This window comes from Mangifera indica, chromosome 17 (genome assembly GCF_011075055.1).
Source record: "Mangifera indica cultivar Alphonso chromosome 17, CATAS_Mindica_2.1, whole genome shotgun sequence".
Lineage (NCBI taxonomy): Eukaryota > Viridiplantae > Streptophyta > Magnoliopsida > Sapindales > Anacardiaceae > Mangifera > Mangifera indica.
Window position 1 is genome coordinate 8,781,634 of NC_058153.1, and position 17,730 is coordinate 8,799,363.

The following is a 17,730-nucleotide window of genomic DNA, read 5'->3' on the forward strand; positions in this document are numbered from 1 at the left end:
GCTGGTTTAGTTGATAAAGTGGGGTTGAAAACAACTAAACATCCTAGACCTTATAGGTTGCAATGGTTGAATAATAGTGGGGATATTAAGGTCACGAGGCAAGCATTAATTTCATTCTCTATTGGGCGTTATCATGATGAGGTTTTATGTGATGTAGTACCTATGCATGCTAGTCACATATTATTGGGATGCCCTTGGCAATATGATAGGCGTGTTATACATGATGGGTATTCTAACTGATATTCATTCAACATGAATGGTAGACATGTCAACTTGTTACCTATGACGCCTAAAGAAGTATACGAAGATCAAAAAACTTTGAGTGAATGTGAGAGTGCACATGGAAAAGAAAAGATGCACAAGCAAAAGGAGAGTTGTGAGAAAAGCCAAGAGAGGTGTGCAAATAGAGAGGAAAAATGAGAGCAAGTAGAGAGGATGCGCAGTGAGAAAAAATTCATGAGAGTGCACATGCAAAAGGAGAGAATAGTGTGCAAAGAGTGGCAAAAAAAGAGGTAAAAGGCAATTTTTATGCAAGAGGGAGTGAGGTTCGAAAGGCTTATTTAACAAGGCAGCCTTTAATACTATTGGTATTCAAGGATGCGTGTTTATCTTTTGAATCTAACTCAATTCTCTCTTCTCTCCCTCGTTCTTTTTAAGCTTTGTTGCAGGAATTTGAAGATTTGTTTCCCGAATCCATGCCTAATGGTTTGCCGCCATTGAGGGGGATAGAACATCAAATTGACTTCATTCCTGGAGCACAAATTCCAAATAGCCCAACTTATAGGAGCAATCCCGAAGAAACAAAGGAGTTACAACGTCAAGTGGATGAGTTGTTGTCAAAAGGGTTGATTAAAGAAAGCATGAGCCCATATGCCGTTCCTGTTCTATTGGTGCCAAAAAAGGATAGATCATGGCGTATGTGTGTTGATTGTCGCGCCATCAACAAAGTCACTGTAAAGTATCGCCATCCTATTCCTTGTTTAGATGATATGTTAGATGAATTGCATGGTGCACGTATATTCTCTAAAATTGATTTAATGGCTGGTTATCATCAAATTAGAATGAAAGAAGGAGATGAATGGAAAACTGCCTTTAAAACAAAATATGGTTTATATGAGTGGTTAGTGATGCCTTTTGGGTTAACTAATGCTCCTAGTACGTTCATGCGCTTGATGAACCATGTTTTGCATGAATTTATTGGCAAATTCGTTGTTGTCTATTTTGATGATATACTTGTATATAGCAAATCACTTAAAGACCACATTTTGCATGTGAGATATGTTTTTTGTGTTTTGCGTGCGCAAAAGTTGCATGCTAAGCTTGCTAAATGTATGTTTTGTGTGCCTAAGGTTACATTTTTAGGTTATGTTGTTAGCGAGCATGGTATTGAGGTTGATAATGAAAAGGCTAAGGCTATTGAATCTTGGCCTACACCTAAAAACGTTGGGGATGTTCGAAGTTTCCATGGCTTAGCTAGTTTCTATAGGCATTTTGTGCGTGATTTCTCTAGCATAGCCGCCCCTTTGACAGAAGTTATTAAAAGGAATGTTGGTTTTAAGTGGGGTGATGAACAAGATAGTGCGTTTAATATGCTTAAATCTAAGTTAATTTCTGCTCCTATTCTTGCTTTGCCTAACTTTGATAAAACTTTTGAGATTGAATGTGATGCTTCGGGAGTGGGAATTGGTGCTGTTCTTTTGCAAGAGGGCAAGCCAATTGCATACTTTAGTGAAAAATTGAATGGCGCAGCATTGAACTACTCAACATATGACAAGGAAATGTATGTATTAGTGAGGGCATTAGAGACGTGGCAACACTACCTTGTGCCTAAAGATTCGTCATCCATACCGACCATGAAAGTTTGAAGTATTTGAAAGGTCAAAACAAACTCAATAAGCGACATGCAAAGTGGAGTGAATTTCTTGAATCCTTCCCATACGTCATCAAATATAAGCAAGGTAAGGAAAACGTTGTGGCTGATGCATTGTCAAGAAGGTATGCACTTCTTACTACTTTAGATGCTAAATTGCTTGGTTTTGAGCATATTAAAGAGTTGTATGCACATGATCATGATTTTAGCAATGTGTATAATGCATATGAGAAAGCTGCCTTTGAAAAATTTTATAAGCATAATGACTACTTGTTTCGTTTGAATAAGCTTTGTGTGCCTAAGTGTTCTTTGCGTTTGATGTTAATTCGTGAGGCACACGAAGGAGGTTTGATGGGTCACTTTGGCATAGCTAAAACTTTAGATATTTTACAAGAGCATTTTTTTTGGCCTAACATGAAATCTGATGTTTCTAAGTATTGCACTAATTGTATCACATGTTTGCAAGCTAAGTCTAAAGTGCATCCACATGGTTTGTACACGCCATTGCCTGTCCCACATTCACCTTGGGTAGATGTTTCTATGGATTTTGTACTTGGACTACCTAGGACTAGACGTGGTAATGACAGCATCTATGTGGTAGTTGATCGGTTTTCTAAGATGACACACTTTATTCCATGTCATAAAACTAATGATGCTTCACATGTTGCTGATTTGTTCTTTAAAGAGGTAGTACGTTTGCATGGTATGCCAAGAACTATTGTTAGTGATAGGGATGCAAAATTTTTGTCCTACTTTTGGAAGACCTTGTGGGCGAAATTAGGAACTAAGTTGTTATTTAGTACTACTTGTCATCCACAAACTGATGGTCAAACTGAAGTTGTGAATAGAACTTTAGGGCAATTATTGCGTGCTATCATAAAAAAGAATGTGAAGTCTTGGGATGAAAGTTTACCCCATGTAGAGTTTGCATATAATAGGGTTGTGCATTCATCCACGCATTATTCACCTTTTGAAATTGTGTATGGTTTTAATTCTTTAACACCATTAGATTTATCTCCTTTACCTTTGGAAGAGCGTGTTAATTTTGATGGTGCTAAGAAGGCAGAATTTGTGCGTAATTTCCATGAGAAAGTGAGGCAAAACATAGATAAAAGGAACCAACAAGTGGCGAACCAAAGGAATCAAGGGCGTAAGAAATTGGTTTTTGAGCCGGCGATTGGGTTTGGCTACATTTGCGCAAAGAACGGTTCCCTTTGCAAAGGCGATCTAAACTTCACCCACGAGGAGATGGACCTTTTCAAGTTGTTGCAAGGATTAATGACAATGCATATAAATTAGATCTCCCTGGTGAGTATAATGTTAGTGCAACCTTTAATGTTTCTGACCTTCTTCCTTTTGATTATGCAGGTGGAGATTCGAGGTCGAATCCTTTTGAGGAAGGGGGGAGTGATGCGAATGATCAAGGGATAACTTCACCAAATTCGCACATGGGGAAGCATAACGATAGAGGTTCAAATTCTACTTTAACAAACACGAAGAAGTTGGATCCATTGAGCTATGACGGAGGCCCAATTACACGAGCAAGAGCCAAGAAGATGAAAGCGGCAATCATTGGGCTTGTTCAAAGCCATTTGGAGCTTATGGGAAAGAGTCCAAGTGAAGTCAAAAGGGAACTCATGGTCAATGACATGACAAGCATAGAGTGTAGTTCAAGGCTTGTGCATTTAATTCAATTTGAAGAATTAAAAGAGCTTACTTTAACACAAGGAGCCCAAATACATGAATTGGTCTAAGGGCAGTAAGGAGCACATGTTGGGCTTAGTCAAATATGCATATGGAAGCCCAAGTCACATCAATTCAACTAGCCCTTTTGTGATTAGTTATTATCTAGTTGTTATCCTAGTTTAATTAGGAAAGCTTGTTTAGTTATTATCTAATTGTTATCCTAGTTTAACTAGGAATCCTAGTTTAATTAGGAGAGTGCTTAGTTGTCATGAGTTGTTATTTTCCTTTTTTTTAAAGGATTTATTTCGTTTTTTAGGGTTAGAAGCAACATATATATATGTATTAAATCAAGATTATGGAAACTTGATTTTAATCTTGAGTTTAATACATATATTCCGAATTTCTCCAAAGTTCTTGTGAGAGTTTTCTTTGAATTCATTTCTTGAGAAAGTTTTGAATTCTTTCTTTGATAATTAGAGTTCCTTGTTGTTAGATAACAAGAGGGTTCTAATTCTTTTGGTTTATGCTAGATAGATCTTTGGGCAAGATTCTAATAGATTGTTATAGTTCTTGTTAGATCGATTAGCAAGGGTTGTATCAGGAATACAATCACAAGTGGACCGAACACCATTATATGCTTACTCAAATATTGCATGAGGGATACCCCAATTGTTTGCAATTGACATATTTTCACTAGACTTGTTTACTTTCTTCAAGCAAGTTACCCTTACTCTAACACATTCTTTGATAAGCATTGTAACTCTCTCCTTAGGTAATCCACCTCTTCCAAAGCAAATGTCATTCCTAACCTTCCAAATGTGGTAGACGGTTGCACCAAAGCATAACTTACTCAAAATATTCTTGAGATTGTCCTCCTTCCATTTGTTAGCCAATTTCGCAATCAAAGAGGCCCACGGTATGGGATTGAGATGTTGATGACAAAGATTAAGCACTCCATTCCAGATTTGGAAGCTAAAGGCATACCTAAAAAAGAGATGATCAAAAGAAGAATGATTTTTTGAAACCTAATGAGAGAGAAAATGCTTTCCCTTCTCTCTAGAATCTCACCCCTTTATTTTAAAATTTTTTCAATATATCGTCATCTTCCTCCACTGGTTGGAGTCCCTTCCGGCATCAACCTCCAGCCCGGAGACCCCTTGTGGTCACCGACTCTTCCCTTCATGGCTTCCTTTCTTTGTTTTCACTCTTTGGGTTATCCTTCATTACTATAGTTTTTTTAGCTGTATTTTCTGTTTTGTTGTTCTCTTTGCCTTAGTTCTTCGTTTTTCACTCATTGATCTTTGTCATTATCTCTCCAGTGATAAACTTGGTTTTCCAGGTTTGCTTTTATTCCCTCCTTCTTGTTCTTGGCGGTTTTGCTTAAACTTCCTCTCAAATTCAAAATTTCCAGTTTCTCTTTCTTCCTTTGTGTTCTTTCCCTTTTGGTGTATACAGCAGACCCCCTTTTCCCTTTTCAGAGCTGTTTTTTCCATTTTGGAAGGCTTTGTCTGCTGAGCCTTTTTTTTACTGTTTCTTTCCGTTTTTGGCTTTCCTCATGGGAGAAGTTATGTCAAACAAGGAAAGTTCTTTGTCTTCTCATGTTACCTCTTGCATGAAACACCATGATGGCCTTACTCTCTTGTCCAGGAATGCTACTGGAAATGCTTCTTTTATCCCCATAAAAGAGTCTTGCATTGAAGGTTCCTCCCAATACACTCCACCACCAAGCCTACTAAACTGACTTTTCCGGCATCCTCTTCCTCAGTTCCGGTGACTGAAGGAAAGCGCTCTTGGAATAATTTATTCAAGGAGAAACAAGTTTCAAACCTTAAGCTTGAATACTTTCCTCCTTCGGAAAGCCTTGCTGGAGAAAAGTACTCCATTTCCCCTCCTCCTGAAGTTGCGGATGAAGGTGCAAAGAGATGGGAGAAATGTGCGATTGGTTTTTTCATTGGAAGAAGAATGTTGTTCCTCCATGTCAAAAGGTATGCAATCCGCCATTGGTCCAACTATGGGCTTACTGATTTTATATCCACTGGAATGGGAGTTTATCTCCTAAAATTCAAGGATGAAGAAGGTATGATGAAAGTCTTGGAAGAGGAGACATGGATGATTGGTGGACAGCCCCTATTTGTTAGGAGATGGGAAAAGAACCTCTCAATGGTGGCGGAAAACATAAAGTAGATAGCAGTATGGGTAAAATTCTATGGAGTTCCCTTGGAATATTGGAGCTTAAAGGGTTTTAGCCATATTGCTAGTGTCCTAGGCCGTCCCCTCTATGTGGATTCTGTCATGGAGGAAGGGAGTAGATTGGAGTATGCCCGTATTTGTGTGGAGATTAATGTAAACCATGATTTCCCGGAGAAATTGGAGCTTGTACTACCATCAAAAGAAAAAGTTGAAATTCGGCTGGAGTATGCATGGAAACCGTTAAAATGCAACTTGTGTAATATGTTTGGCCATAGAAATGAAGAGTGTAAAAGGAGAGTGGAAAGAGGAGAAGCTGTAAGAGGAAAATATGGCTTATATAAAGGAACAAAGGTGAATAATAAGGAGGAGGCCTTAGGTGCAAAGGTGGGGATGGCTACTTCTGAAATTCAGAATACGACTATGAATAACAATGGGAATGGTCGTCTAAACTCAATGACCCCTAGTAGTAAGAAGGAGGGGAAGAAAACCTTTAACAATAGTATGGGGATGATGAATAACAACAAGTTTGCAGCCTTAGCCACCACTGGAAACATTGAGATTAATGCAGCTCAAAACGAAGGGGAGATTATCACGGTAGATGAAACACATGAGAAATTAGGCCCTTCAAATAGATTGGAATCTGTTCTTGGTGCCTCTTCCAGCAACGTGACATCAAAAGTGGCTGATCTTACAAGTGTGGAGCAGGTGGAGGAAATTCCCTCAAAAGAAGGAACTTCGGATCAGGAGCTTTGTGAATCTCAAGCAATTAATCACTTTGGAGGCAAAATTAAGGTTGCTGAGGTGGATTTCATAAGGGAGAAAGGTGATGCTCTTAGCAAATCACAACGGAGGAGATTGATGAAGCAAAAACGAAATGCTTCCCCCATCAATTCTATCAAATGACCAATATAGCTTGCTGGAATATTAGGGGCCTTAATGCTCCTATTAAGCAAAAGGAGGTTAGTAGATTCATTTTGCAAAGTAAGATTGATATTATGGCCATTCTTGAAACAAAAGTTCGAAGTACTAATGTCAATAGAGTATGCTCTAGCATTTAGGAAGGTTGGGAACATTGTAGTAATATGAGTGATGGTTCTATAGGCAGAATTTTGATTGGTTGGAATAAAGCTACTATTAGACTCAATGTTATTGCGGATGATAGCCAATATATACATTGTGATGTGAAGCTTGTTAAGGAGAATTCTAGCATTGGCTTGACAATAGTCTATGGCAGCAATAATCCTATGGAGAGAAAGGTTCTTTGGCGTAATCTCATAAATCAAGCCCATATGATGCAAAATACACCTTGGATCATAATGGGAGATTTCAACACCATCAAACACCCCCTAGAAAAGGTTGGTGGGGCTGCTTGGGGAAACTACTACTGTGAAGACCTTAGTAATTGTATGAGAGATGCTGAATTGGATGACCTAAGGTTCATGGGTCATCTCCTAACTTGGAGTAATTGTAGTGAAGGAGCGAGAAGGATTGCATGCAAACTTGATAGGGCTCTCATAAATGATTCATGGAAGGATCTATTCCCAAATGCCATGGCTCATTTCTTCAACCCCTCCATTTCCGATCATTCTCCATGTTTGGTGAGAGTTGGTACCATAGAAGATTGTAGGAAAGTTCCTTTTAAATTCTACAATATGTGGACACACCATGAAAACTTTCTTAATGTTGTTGCCAAAGTTTGGAACCAAGAAGCACAAGGCAGCCCCATGTTCATTGTGACAAGCAAGCTTAAAAAGCTGAAAGTGGAGTTAAAAAAGTTCAATAAGGAGCATTTTGGCCATATCTCCGAAAGAGTGTTAGAAGCTAGAAGGCAACTTGAAAATGTCCAAGAACTTCTCTGGATAAGCCCCTTGGATGAGGATCTTGCTCGTGAGGAAAAAATAAGTTTAGAATCCTATAGATCCCTTGCTTTAGCTGAGGAATCTTTGGCTAGACAAAAATCAAGAGTTTATTGGCTTAAGTTAGGTGATCAAAACACAAAATTCTTTTTCAAAAGCATCAAAGGCAGAAGAAATAGGAACTCTATCTATGGGATCCAAAGGGAGAATGGAACTTTTGTTTATGGCATGGAGGAGGTAAAGGAGGAATTTGTGGATCATTTCGAATCTGTCCTAAATGTAAGGGAGCATTCAAATGTGAACCTTGAGCAGCTCAAAAAGGTAGTCAATCACTAAAATCATGGCAAACCGCCTCAAGGTCATTCTTCCGCAATTCATTAACAAAGCTCAAGGTGCCTTTGTGGGAGGCCGTAGCATTGGTGAAAACATCCTTTATGCCAAGAGCTTATGCATAGCTACCATAAGGACACTCATGAAAAGAAATGTGCCATTAAGATTGATATTATGAAAGCTTATGACACACTAAATTGGGATTTCTTTCTTGCTGCCCTTGATTCCATTGATATGCCGCAAACATTCATAACTTGGATAAGGATGTGCATCACTAGTCCTATGTTTTCGGTGGGCCTAAATGGTGAACTTGTTGGCTTCTTCAAAAGTGCTACAGGTTTAAGGCAAGGAGATCCTCTCTCTCCTCACCTTTTTGTCATTACCATGGAGGTGCTCTCTTGCATGCTTAGTGACCTAAAGGAGAATGCTCAGTTTAGCCATCATTGGAAGTGCAAGAAGAATAATATCACTCACTTGTGTTTTGCGGATGACCTCATGATTTTTTGTAGGGCGGATGTATATTCCATATCTCTTATAAAAGAGGTATTAGATTGCTTCCATTCTTGGTCCGGGCTTAAATCAAATCTGTCCAAGAGCAATATCTACCTTTTCGGAGTCAATAATGCTGAAGCGGAACACCTTAAATCAATCCTTGGCATTGAGTTTGGCCCTCTTCCTTTTAAATACCTTGGTGTCCCTATGATTTCTTCTAAACTAAGGGTTGATGATTGCAAACCCCTCATTGACAAGATTGTGGCTAGGATCTCATCTTGGAAAAGTAAGTTCCTTTCTTATGCTGGAAGACTTATTCTTATCAAAGCTATTCTCTTTAGCATCCAAGTATATTGGTCTTCAACATTCATCCTTCCCGCAAAAGTTCATAAGGTAATTGATGGCTACCTTAGAAATTTCCTTTGGAGTGGAGACATATCCTATAGCAAGAAGGCAAAAGTTGCTTGGGATGATATTTGTCTTCCAAAAGAGGAAGGAGGATTGGGCATTATGAAAAGCAAATCTTGGAACAAGGCTGCAATGATGAAGCATATATGGAAACTCTTTCAAAATGCTGGAACATCCTTATGAGCCGATTGGATCAATGATAATCACCTTAGAAACAAAAGCTTTTGGGAGGTTAAACCAAGTGGCAATTGTTCTTGGGTTTGGAGGAAATTGCTTTTGCTTAGGGAAAGCCTTAAAGGAAAAATCCAAAGAATTGTAGGAAATGGGCAGAATACTCATCTTTGGCATGACAATTGGCACCCTTTAGGACCCCTCATTGACAAATATGGTCCTAGGGTGGTTTATGACTCAAGGCTTCCGTTGCATTGTAAAGTCAAGGAGGTGATTGAGGAAGAAGCATGGAAATGGCCATTGACAAATTCTATAGCTCTTTTGGAAATAAAAAATACCATTATGCCTCCTCCCTCTCATGGTGATGATATCCTATGGTGGAAACCAAGCACCAATGGTCAATTCTCCATCAAATCGGCTTGGAATAGCATTAGGGAATCCAAATCAAAAGTGTCGTGGTATAGTATCATTTGGTTCAAAAGACATTTCCCTAAGCACTCTTTCATTGCATGGATGGGTATCAAGGGTGGTATGAAGACCAAGGATAAACTACATAACCTCGGCATCATTCCAAACAATGTGTGTGGTCTTTGCAATTTGGCTCCGGAAAGAATGGATCATCTCTTTTTCCTATGCCCCTATTCTGCCGCCATTTGGAATCATTTTGCTAATCTTTGCCGGTTTGATAATCCCCCCTATCCGTGGGGCACTCTTGTTCCTTATTATGCAAATAAATGGAAGGGAGATAATCTACTACACATCATTTGTAAGCTTTGCTTAGGTGCCACTTTATACCACATTTAGGGTGAACGCAACCATGTCTTCTTTGGTAGGAGCAAATCTCCAAAAGAGAGGATCATTGCCGCCATCAAGGATTGTGTGAAGGCTCAAACTTCGTCCTTATCAAAAATTCCAAGTTCATGCATAAATGACTCCATTGCATTGATATGGGACTTGCCAAGATCTATATTTTGTTAACTCTTTGAAGTCCGGATATTGGAAGTGTTGTGTATTGTGTTTCTTGTTTCTAGTTTATACTTGTGTGAATCCTTGTATGGCTTGTAGTTTCGGTTGGTTTGCTCACCTTAGCCGTGCATTTGTCTTCCTTCTTAGTGAATTCATTTTGTTTTGTAGCTTTGGTGCCATGAACACCATTTGTTCCATAAAGTGCATTTGCACTTGAGTAGTAGCTTTGATTCTCTTTGTAATTTTATTTGTGCTTTCTTGTGTTGCATGATGTTTCGACATAACCTAGGGGCTTGTCCTAGGTATGCTTGTTTTAAGCTTAATCTAGGGGCTTTGTCCTAGATAAGCCATTTGTACATTTTTCTCTTTGGTATAAAATCATTAATTACTTACCAAAAAAAAAAAAAAAGAGATGATCCATGCATTCTGGTTCCTCCTTGCACAAAGGGCATAAATTGTGGGAGATAAGGCCGATTCTAACTAATTTATCCCTTGTCATAAATTTGCCTCTAATACCCAACCACACAATGAAGGAGTGTCTAAGAAAGTGCCTTTTGAACGAAACAAGGTTATGCCAAGTAACCTTTTCTCTCCTACTTCGTATTACCTCCCAAATCAATTTGATAGAAAAGATGCTATTAGATTTAGGGGACCAAATTAAGAAGTCCTCTCCACCCATTGGGCAGCAAGGGAGAGCTTCCTTTATCTCCAAAAGGTGACATGAATTTGCTGTCGGCCATTTCCACCTATTCTCATCAATTACTTCCTTTACTAGCGCATTCTTAGGGATACCCGAATCATAGATAACCCGGGATCCATATTTATCCAACAATGGTCCATAGGGGTGTCAATTGTCATGCCAAAGAAAAGTGTTTTCCCCATTGCTAATGATCTTCTTGAACTTGGTCTTCATAAGTTCCCTTAGGCCTAGAATCTTCCTCCAAACCCAAGAACTCTTATCATTAGGTTTTATTTCCCAAAAACATTTACCTCTTAGCTTGTTGGTCTTAACCCATTCCACCCAAAGTGAATTCCTCTTGTCAAGGAGAATCTTCCACATGCTCTTAATGATGGCAACTTAATTCCAAGATTTGCATCTCATAATACCTAAGCCACCCTCCACTTTAGGAGCACACACCTCATCCCAAGCAACTTTGGCCTTTTTACCATCCATGGAAGCACCACTCCAAAGGAAATTCATTAAGATTCCATCTATCTCCTTATGGACACTTGATGGGAGAATAAATATAGATGACTAATACACTTGAATGCTAAAGAAGACAACCTTAATAAGTAAGAGTCTTCCAGCATAAGATAAGAATTTGCTACGCCAAGAGGTAATCGCCCAACAATCTTATGGATGAGCAGCTTGCAATCACTACTTTTGAGTTTTGAGGAAGTTATTGGTACACCTAGATACTTGAAAGGCAATTCTCCCACCTCCATATTGATAGAAGTCGAGAGCTTGATCTTCTCCACTTGGGGAACCCTGGAAAGGAAAATGTTGCTTTTTGAACAATTCATTTGGAGCCTAGACCATTTATGGAATAGGATTAAAGAGTTTTTCATGAGAGATATAGAATCATGATTCGCCCTACAAAACAAAATAAGGTCATCGTCAAAGCATAAGTGAGTCATATTGTTCTTCTTACATTTCCAATGATGGCCAAAGGAAGGATTGTTCTTGAGCTCCCCAAGCATGCGGGAAAGGATCTCCATTGCCATGACAAATAGGTAAGGGGATAAAGGGTCCCCTTGTCTAAGTCCATGAGAGCTCTTGAAGAAACCCACTAATTCACCATTTATTCCCAAAGAAAAGGAAGGAGTTGTGATGCAACTTTTAATCCACCCTATGAATTTATCATGAATACCAATAGCTTCAAGAATTGCAAGTATGAAATCCCAATGAACCGTGTCATATGCCTTCAAGAGATCAATCTTCATAGCACACTTCTTATCTTTGCTCACTTTATGATAGTTATGCATAAGGTCTTGACACAACATGATGTTCTCACCAATATTCTGTCCACCCACAAAGGCTCCTTGGGCTTTATCAATGAAGTTTGGGAGAATGACTCTAAGACGATTGGCAAAGATCTTTGAGATGCATTTGTAAATAGTATTACAGCAAGCTATATAGTCCTTGCACATTAAAGAGTTAGCAACCTTAGGAACAAGAGCAAGGATAGTACAATTTACCTCTTTAAGGAGATGACCTGGGGAGAAGAAGTGCTTAATTGCTTTAACCACATCACTCCCAACAATCTCCCAAGCTGCCTTAAAAAGAATGCACCATATCCATCCGACCCCAGAGCTTTGTTGTTGTCCATGGCAAAGATAATGGTTTTGATTTCATCCTCCTCCACATCCTTGATCATGTTCTCCTTATCTTGATACTCCATTCGGAAAGTTACCAGCCTTTGAATTTCCTCAATATTAGAATTGCGTGAATCCGTGGAGTTGAGAACCTTCTTGAAGTAGCTTACAAATTCCTTCTTTACATCTCCCATGTCACTCACAAAAGTCCTATCATCTAGGCACACACCTGGTGCATATTCAACCAAACATGCAACAAGAAACCAAAAATCAAAAACTGTTTTCACTGTTTATGTGGTATGAGCAGTTTTTTTGTTCTTGCAATTTAACCAACCAAATCAACTCCAAATCCAACCGAATTCATTTCATTATAATCACAACACAAAGAAATTTCTTTTAAGCTATGGACATACACAATTGGTGTAGAGTAAGATAATCAAATTACAAGTAGAATGCAGTGGCAGAAATGGTAATTACGTTGCAACTCTCTGTCATAATCAAAATTAACACACATACACACTCTAATTTGGATTTCTAAGGAAACATAAAGTGTAACCAAGGCATAAAGGAAAGTTCCACTAACCTTGGGGTCTTCCACCACCAATCTTCCACCAAGAATAATTGGATAAAGGAAATAAGAAAGAAAGCCAACAAAGCTTCTTCAAGTTTTCATTTCAAAGTAAAAAAACTGCATTTTACAAAGCATAGCCACTTTATATGGGAGTAAGTGGCGGCAAGATATATGTGTACATAGACTTTAATAAAATAGTTCACTCTAGCCCTTAATTCACTCTAAACCACACAAAATAAGCCATGCCATACTTTAAATAAATGCAATAGGACAAAATGTTACTATTATTCCATAAAAAGTGGGCTCTTGTCTCCACCAAAGCTCTCCTTTCATCCAATTTCGTCCAACTCTCCCAATTCGGCTTTGAGCACCTTTTTGGGCTTCAAAATGGAGTGATGGATGGTTGTAACTTCACTTGGGCTTCAAAGAGGACTTCTTGGATCTTTAAGCTTCCATCTCATTAAGGCCTTGGATGCAAGTAATGAGAGTGCACCCAAAAGTGAAGTTGGGCCAAATTAGAGATGGCAAAGGTTCTTTGGACTTGCATGGAGCTTTTCCCTCATTCTCAATGGTGGCTGGAGCCAAGTGAAGATTGGATAGAGACTTGGAAGCTAAAGTTGGAGAAGTGGCTGAAAATACATCATCACCATTGATAGAATTCCTACTCCTTCATGCTTTGATGCATTTGAAGAAATATTTAGTATTTTGATCCCCTTCTTGAAGCCAATGGACCTTTGCTTTTTAGCGTGCCAATGATTCTTCAGCTCCACTAAGTCTAGTGTAATTCTCCAACCAAGCCTTTTCTTCCTTTGCTAAGTCTTCATCAAGAGGGTTGCTTTGGAGACTATTCTGAATATCCTCCAGCTTTTCTTTTGCTTCTACCACCCTATCTGAAATTCTCCAAAAACCATCCCTATTTAGCCTCCTTAACTCACCTTTTAATCTCTTGAGTTTGTTGATGAGAGTAAACATAGGGCTGCCTCTTATGTCCCCTTTCCAAACCTCCCTAACAATAATACTAAAGAAGCTTTTATGATTTGCCCACATATTGTAGAATTTAAAAGGGACCTTCCTCCTCTCTTCACAACCCCCACAAGTCACAATACATGGGGAATGATCTGAAATAGAAGGGTTGAGAAAAATGGCTAAAGATTCCGCAAATACATCTTTCCAATGTTCATTTACAAGTGCTCTATCCAACTTACATGCTATCCTCCTTTGTCCTTCACTACAATTGCTCCAAGTGAGCTGATTTCCCATATACTGAAGATCATCTAGATTTGCCTCTCTACAACAATTATTTAAGTCATCACAATACGTATCTCCCCATGAAACCTCTCCTAGTTTCTTATTCGGACCTCTAATCGCATTGAAGTCACCCATAATTAGCCACGGTTTCCTACCCATCTTATTTGAGTGCTTAACTATTTCCCTCCAAAGGCTTCTCCTATCCAGCGGTTGGTTAAAACCATAAACAATCGTTATGGCCATACGAGTATTCTCCTTTATAAACCAAGCCTCACCATGTATGAATTGAGGGTTCTTCTCTTTAATGTCTAATCTAATGGTTTCCTTATTCCACCCTACCCAAATTCTCCCATTGGGGTGTATATCATTATTATTGTCATACTCCCAATCCTTCCAAATATTACAATTCACTCTAATTAAATTATCATTCCCTACTTTTGTCTCCAACACAGCCATTAAATCAATGTTATTATACTTAATGAAGTGTCTTACCTCCCTTTGCTTGATAGGAGCATTTAGGCCCCTAATATTCCAGCATGCAGCCTTGGTCATTTGGATAATGGGGGAGGGGAATTTGCTTTCTTAAGCTTTGCCAATTTCTTCCCCAAATTCATACTCTTCAAATCAGCATCCTTCTTCCTAAGATCCATCTCATCCACCTTCAGCTTTCCACCAAATGAGACTATTGTTGGAGAGGCTTCATTATCCATATCCTCCACAACACTTGTGGAGGTTCCATCACACTCCGGAACAATTCCACTTGCAGCCGTGAATTGACAATTCTTTGATGTGCTGACTGCATTCACCTTTCTCTTTCCTTCCGAATTTACACCTTCAATGGATTTCTCCAAATTTCCCTCCTCATGCATCATTATGCTTCTTTTGTCTTGCTCATGGGACTCAATAGGGGCTAACACTGAGAATTTATTACTCTTATGAGTGTTTGCCACCAGTTTTTGTATCTCCACCTCTTTGCCTTTGGCCTTCTTGTGATAACCTTTTGCCTTTTGCATCCTGTTATCTTTCCCATATTGTTTCTTAGACACCAACATACCAGTCCCATCCTTCAGAAATTTTCATGATGATGAGCTGCCTTCTAGCTTAGAAGCAAAGGAATAGTTGGCTATGGAGTGTCCAAAACATTGGCATACATTGCATTTTAAAGGTTTCCAACTATATTCTACATTGATCACCATTCGACAATGTTAAGCTAATGGAATCAGGGCATTCTTCATCCACTTTGATCTTAAGGCATATTCTTGCATAATCCAGCCTTGTCCCTCCTTCAGTGATAGAATCTGCATAAAGAGGAGTTCCAATAGCACTTGCTATGTAGCTAAGGCCTTTTGGGGTCCAATACTCAAGAGGAATGCCATACATTCTAACCCAAATAGCCACCTTCTTGATGTCATTAATCAGCATGGGGAGGTTTGTGGTCCATTTCCTAATAAGAAACGACTATCATCCAATGGTTAATTGTCCCTCTTCCACCGCTCTAGAAACTCCATCAAAGTCTTGGAATCTAAGAATAAACACACCTTGGCCGGATGTCATAACCTTAGTAAGGCCATAAGAAGCCCATATTTTCTCTAGAGTTCTCTTGACAGCCAAGAATGACGGTCTTTTGCCAAGGAAGAAGCCTACCAGACATGTTCTCCATTTTATTGCACCCTCTTCCGCAATTTCTTGAGGAGGTGCAACACACATACGCCCCATAGCATCTCTTCCTTTAGGTTCAAAATATTCCAGCTTAGCACTTGATTTCTTTGGGGAGAAGAGAGAGTTCCAAGAAGCCTTCTTTTCCTCTTCTCTAGTGGAATCCGAACATACAGCTACAGGTGAAACAGCTTCAGAAGACTTTTCCATGCCAGCAGAAGACATACTAAATTGGTGCAAGGATGTTTCAGGTATGAGAGAGGAAAGAAGTAAAAAAAAGAACACAAACTTAAACAATGCTAGCAGCCTGCAAATGCAGTGCACACCAAGGCACAGCAGTCAAAGAAACACCAAAAAAGGAAAGAGGTTACTGCCACAGAAAAGAAATAAGCAGCTAGTACCAAAGAGGAAAGGGCGTAAAACACTAGGAACAACACAAAAAATTTGAATTTCAAGGGCGGGAGGAAGCTCCAACAACACCACAACAATGAGAACACCACGGAGATGAGAAGGAACCAAAGAACCTGAAGAAATGATGAACAGAAACTGGAAAGAGTTTGAAACCGGTAATAACAACCTTAAATGAACAACTTCAAGAAATGGAAACTTGAGACTCTAACACTAACGCCATAGTATAAAGAAAATGAGTTTATAGAAACAACCGGAAAATGGTGGAGGAGCCGGTGACCAGGGGTCACCGGACCGAAGGATGGTACCTAAAGGGGTACCAACGCAGCCGAGAATGAATGGAAGGAACTACAAGGGAAAGGATGAGGAGTATGAGGTTTTTTTAAGAGAGAAGGGAGAGCATAATTTTTATTTTGGTAAGTAATAATAATTTTATACCAAAGAAAGGAGGGAGAGCATAATTTTAGAGAGAGAAACGCAACAAAGCAGCCCCCATTGTCATTTCACATATTATTAGTATTTTTTTTGCTGTAGACTAAGACTTATTTTATGTAATGGGCTACTTAAAATAATTATCTTTAAAGCCCAAATGTCTTATTGGTTTTTAACTAAGGTTATAGGGCATTTAATTAGTTAATGGGCTTAGGTCAATTAGGTAGTCCATTAGGTTAAGGTCAAGTTAGGCCTTTAGGGTTAGCAGACACCATTTTAAAAAACAATTTTTTGGAAGGATAAACAGTAATCTTGATTTCCAACCTTGTTTCAATAATTCAACTTCTTGATTCAAAACTATCAAGAACTTATCAAGGTTCATCCCTTGTGGTGTTCTAATCTCGAATCTATACCAAGTTTCATACAAATTTCATAAGTGTCAGGTCAAGGTGGAACCTGTTTCAATCCTGGATAAAGATCAATTTTTGATTGGGTTTCGCACATTGTTGTTGAAGTTCACATCATCATCAAACATGCAACAATGTCCAAAATGCAAAATTCTATTTCCACTATTCATTTGAAAGGTGCAGTTTTTCAATTCATTCAATTTGATAGCCAAGATGAATTCCAATCCAAGCCAAACTTATATCAATGCATTCACAACACAATAAGCTATCTTTTGATCTATGGCAGCACAAAAACGGAACAAGATAAAGCAATCAAAATGAAGAAGAAAGTCAGTGGCAGATTTGGTAATTTCTCTGCAAATCTCCGATGCATACACTTCAAACATACACAAATGCATCAAACTTTTGGGTTCTAAGGATGTATAAATGAAAACAAGGCATAAAGGAATAATTCTGCCAACCTTGGGGTCTTCCACCACCAATCTTCCACTGAGATGATTGGATAAAAGAAAAAAGAGATAAAGGCTTCAAAGCTTTTTCACCAAATTCATTCAAAATGCAAACTAAAGCTTTACAATTGGGAGGCCACTTTTATATATGAGGGTGTGGCGACAAAAGCTACAATTATCCAATGAAAGTCAACTAAAAGCAAGTAGCTTACATAATTTAAGCTAAGCCTCTCATTTTAGACTAACCCATTCTTCTTAACGTGCTAGGAGACAA

At 38.8% G+C, this 17,730-nt stretch overlaps 1 protein-coding gene across 1 annotated transcript; it reads left to right on the forward strand.

Moving 5' to 3' along the window:
* Positions 1-6,828: 6,828 nt before the first annotated feature.
* LOC123200909 lies at positions 6,829-7,938 on the forward strand. Its single transcript, XM_044616293.1, has 2 exons — positions 6,829-7,633; positions 7,730-7,938. Exons 1-2 carry the CDS (start codon positions 6,829-6,831, stop codon positions 7,936-7,938), a joined length of 1,014 nt encoding a protein of 337 aa, XP_044472228.1.
* The last annotated feature ends 9,792 nt before the right edge of the window (positions 7,939-17,730 follow it).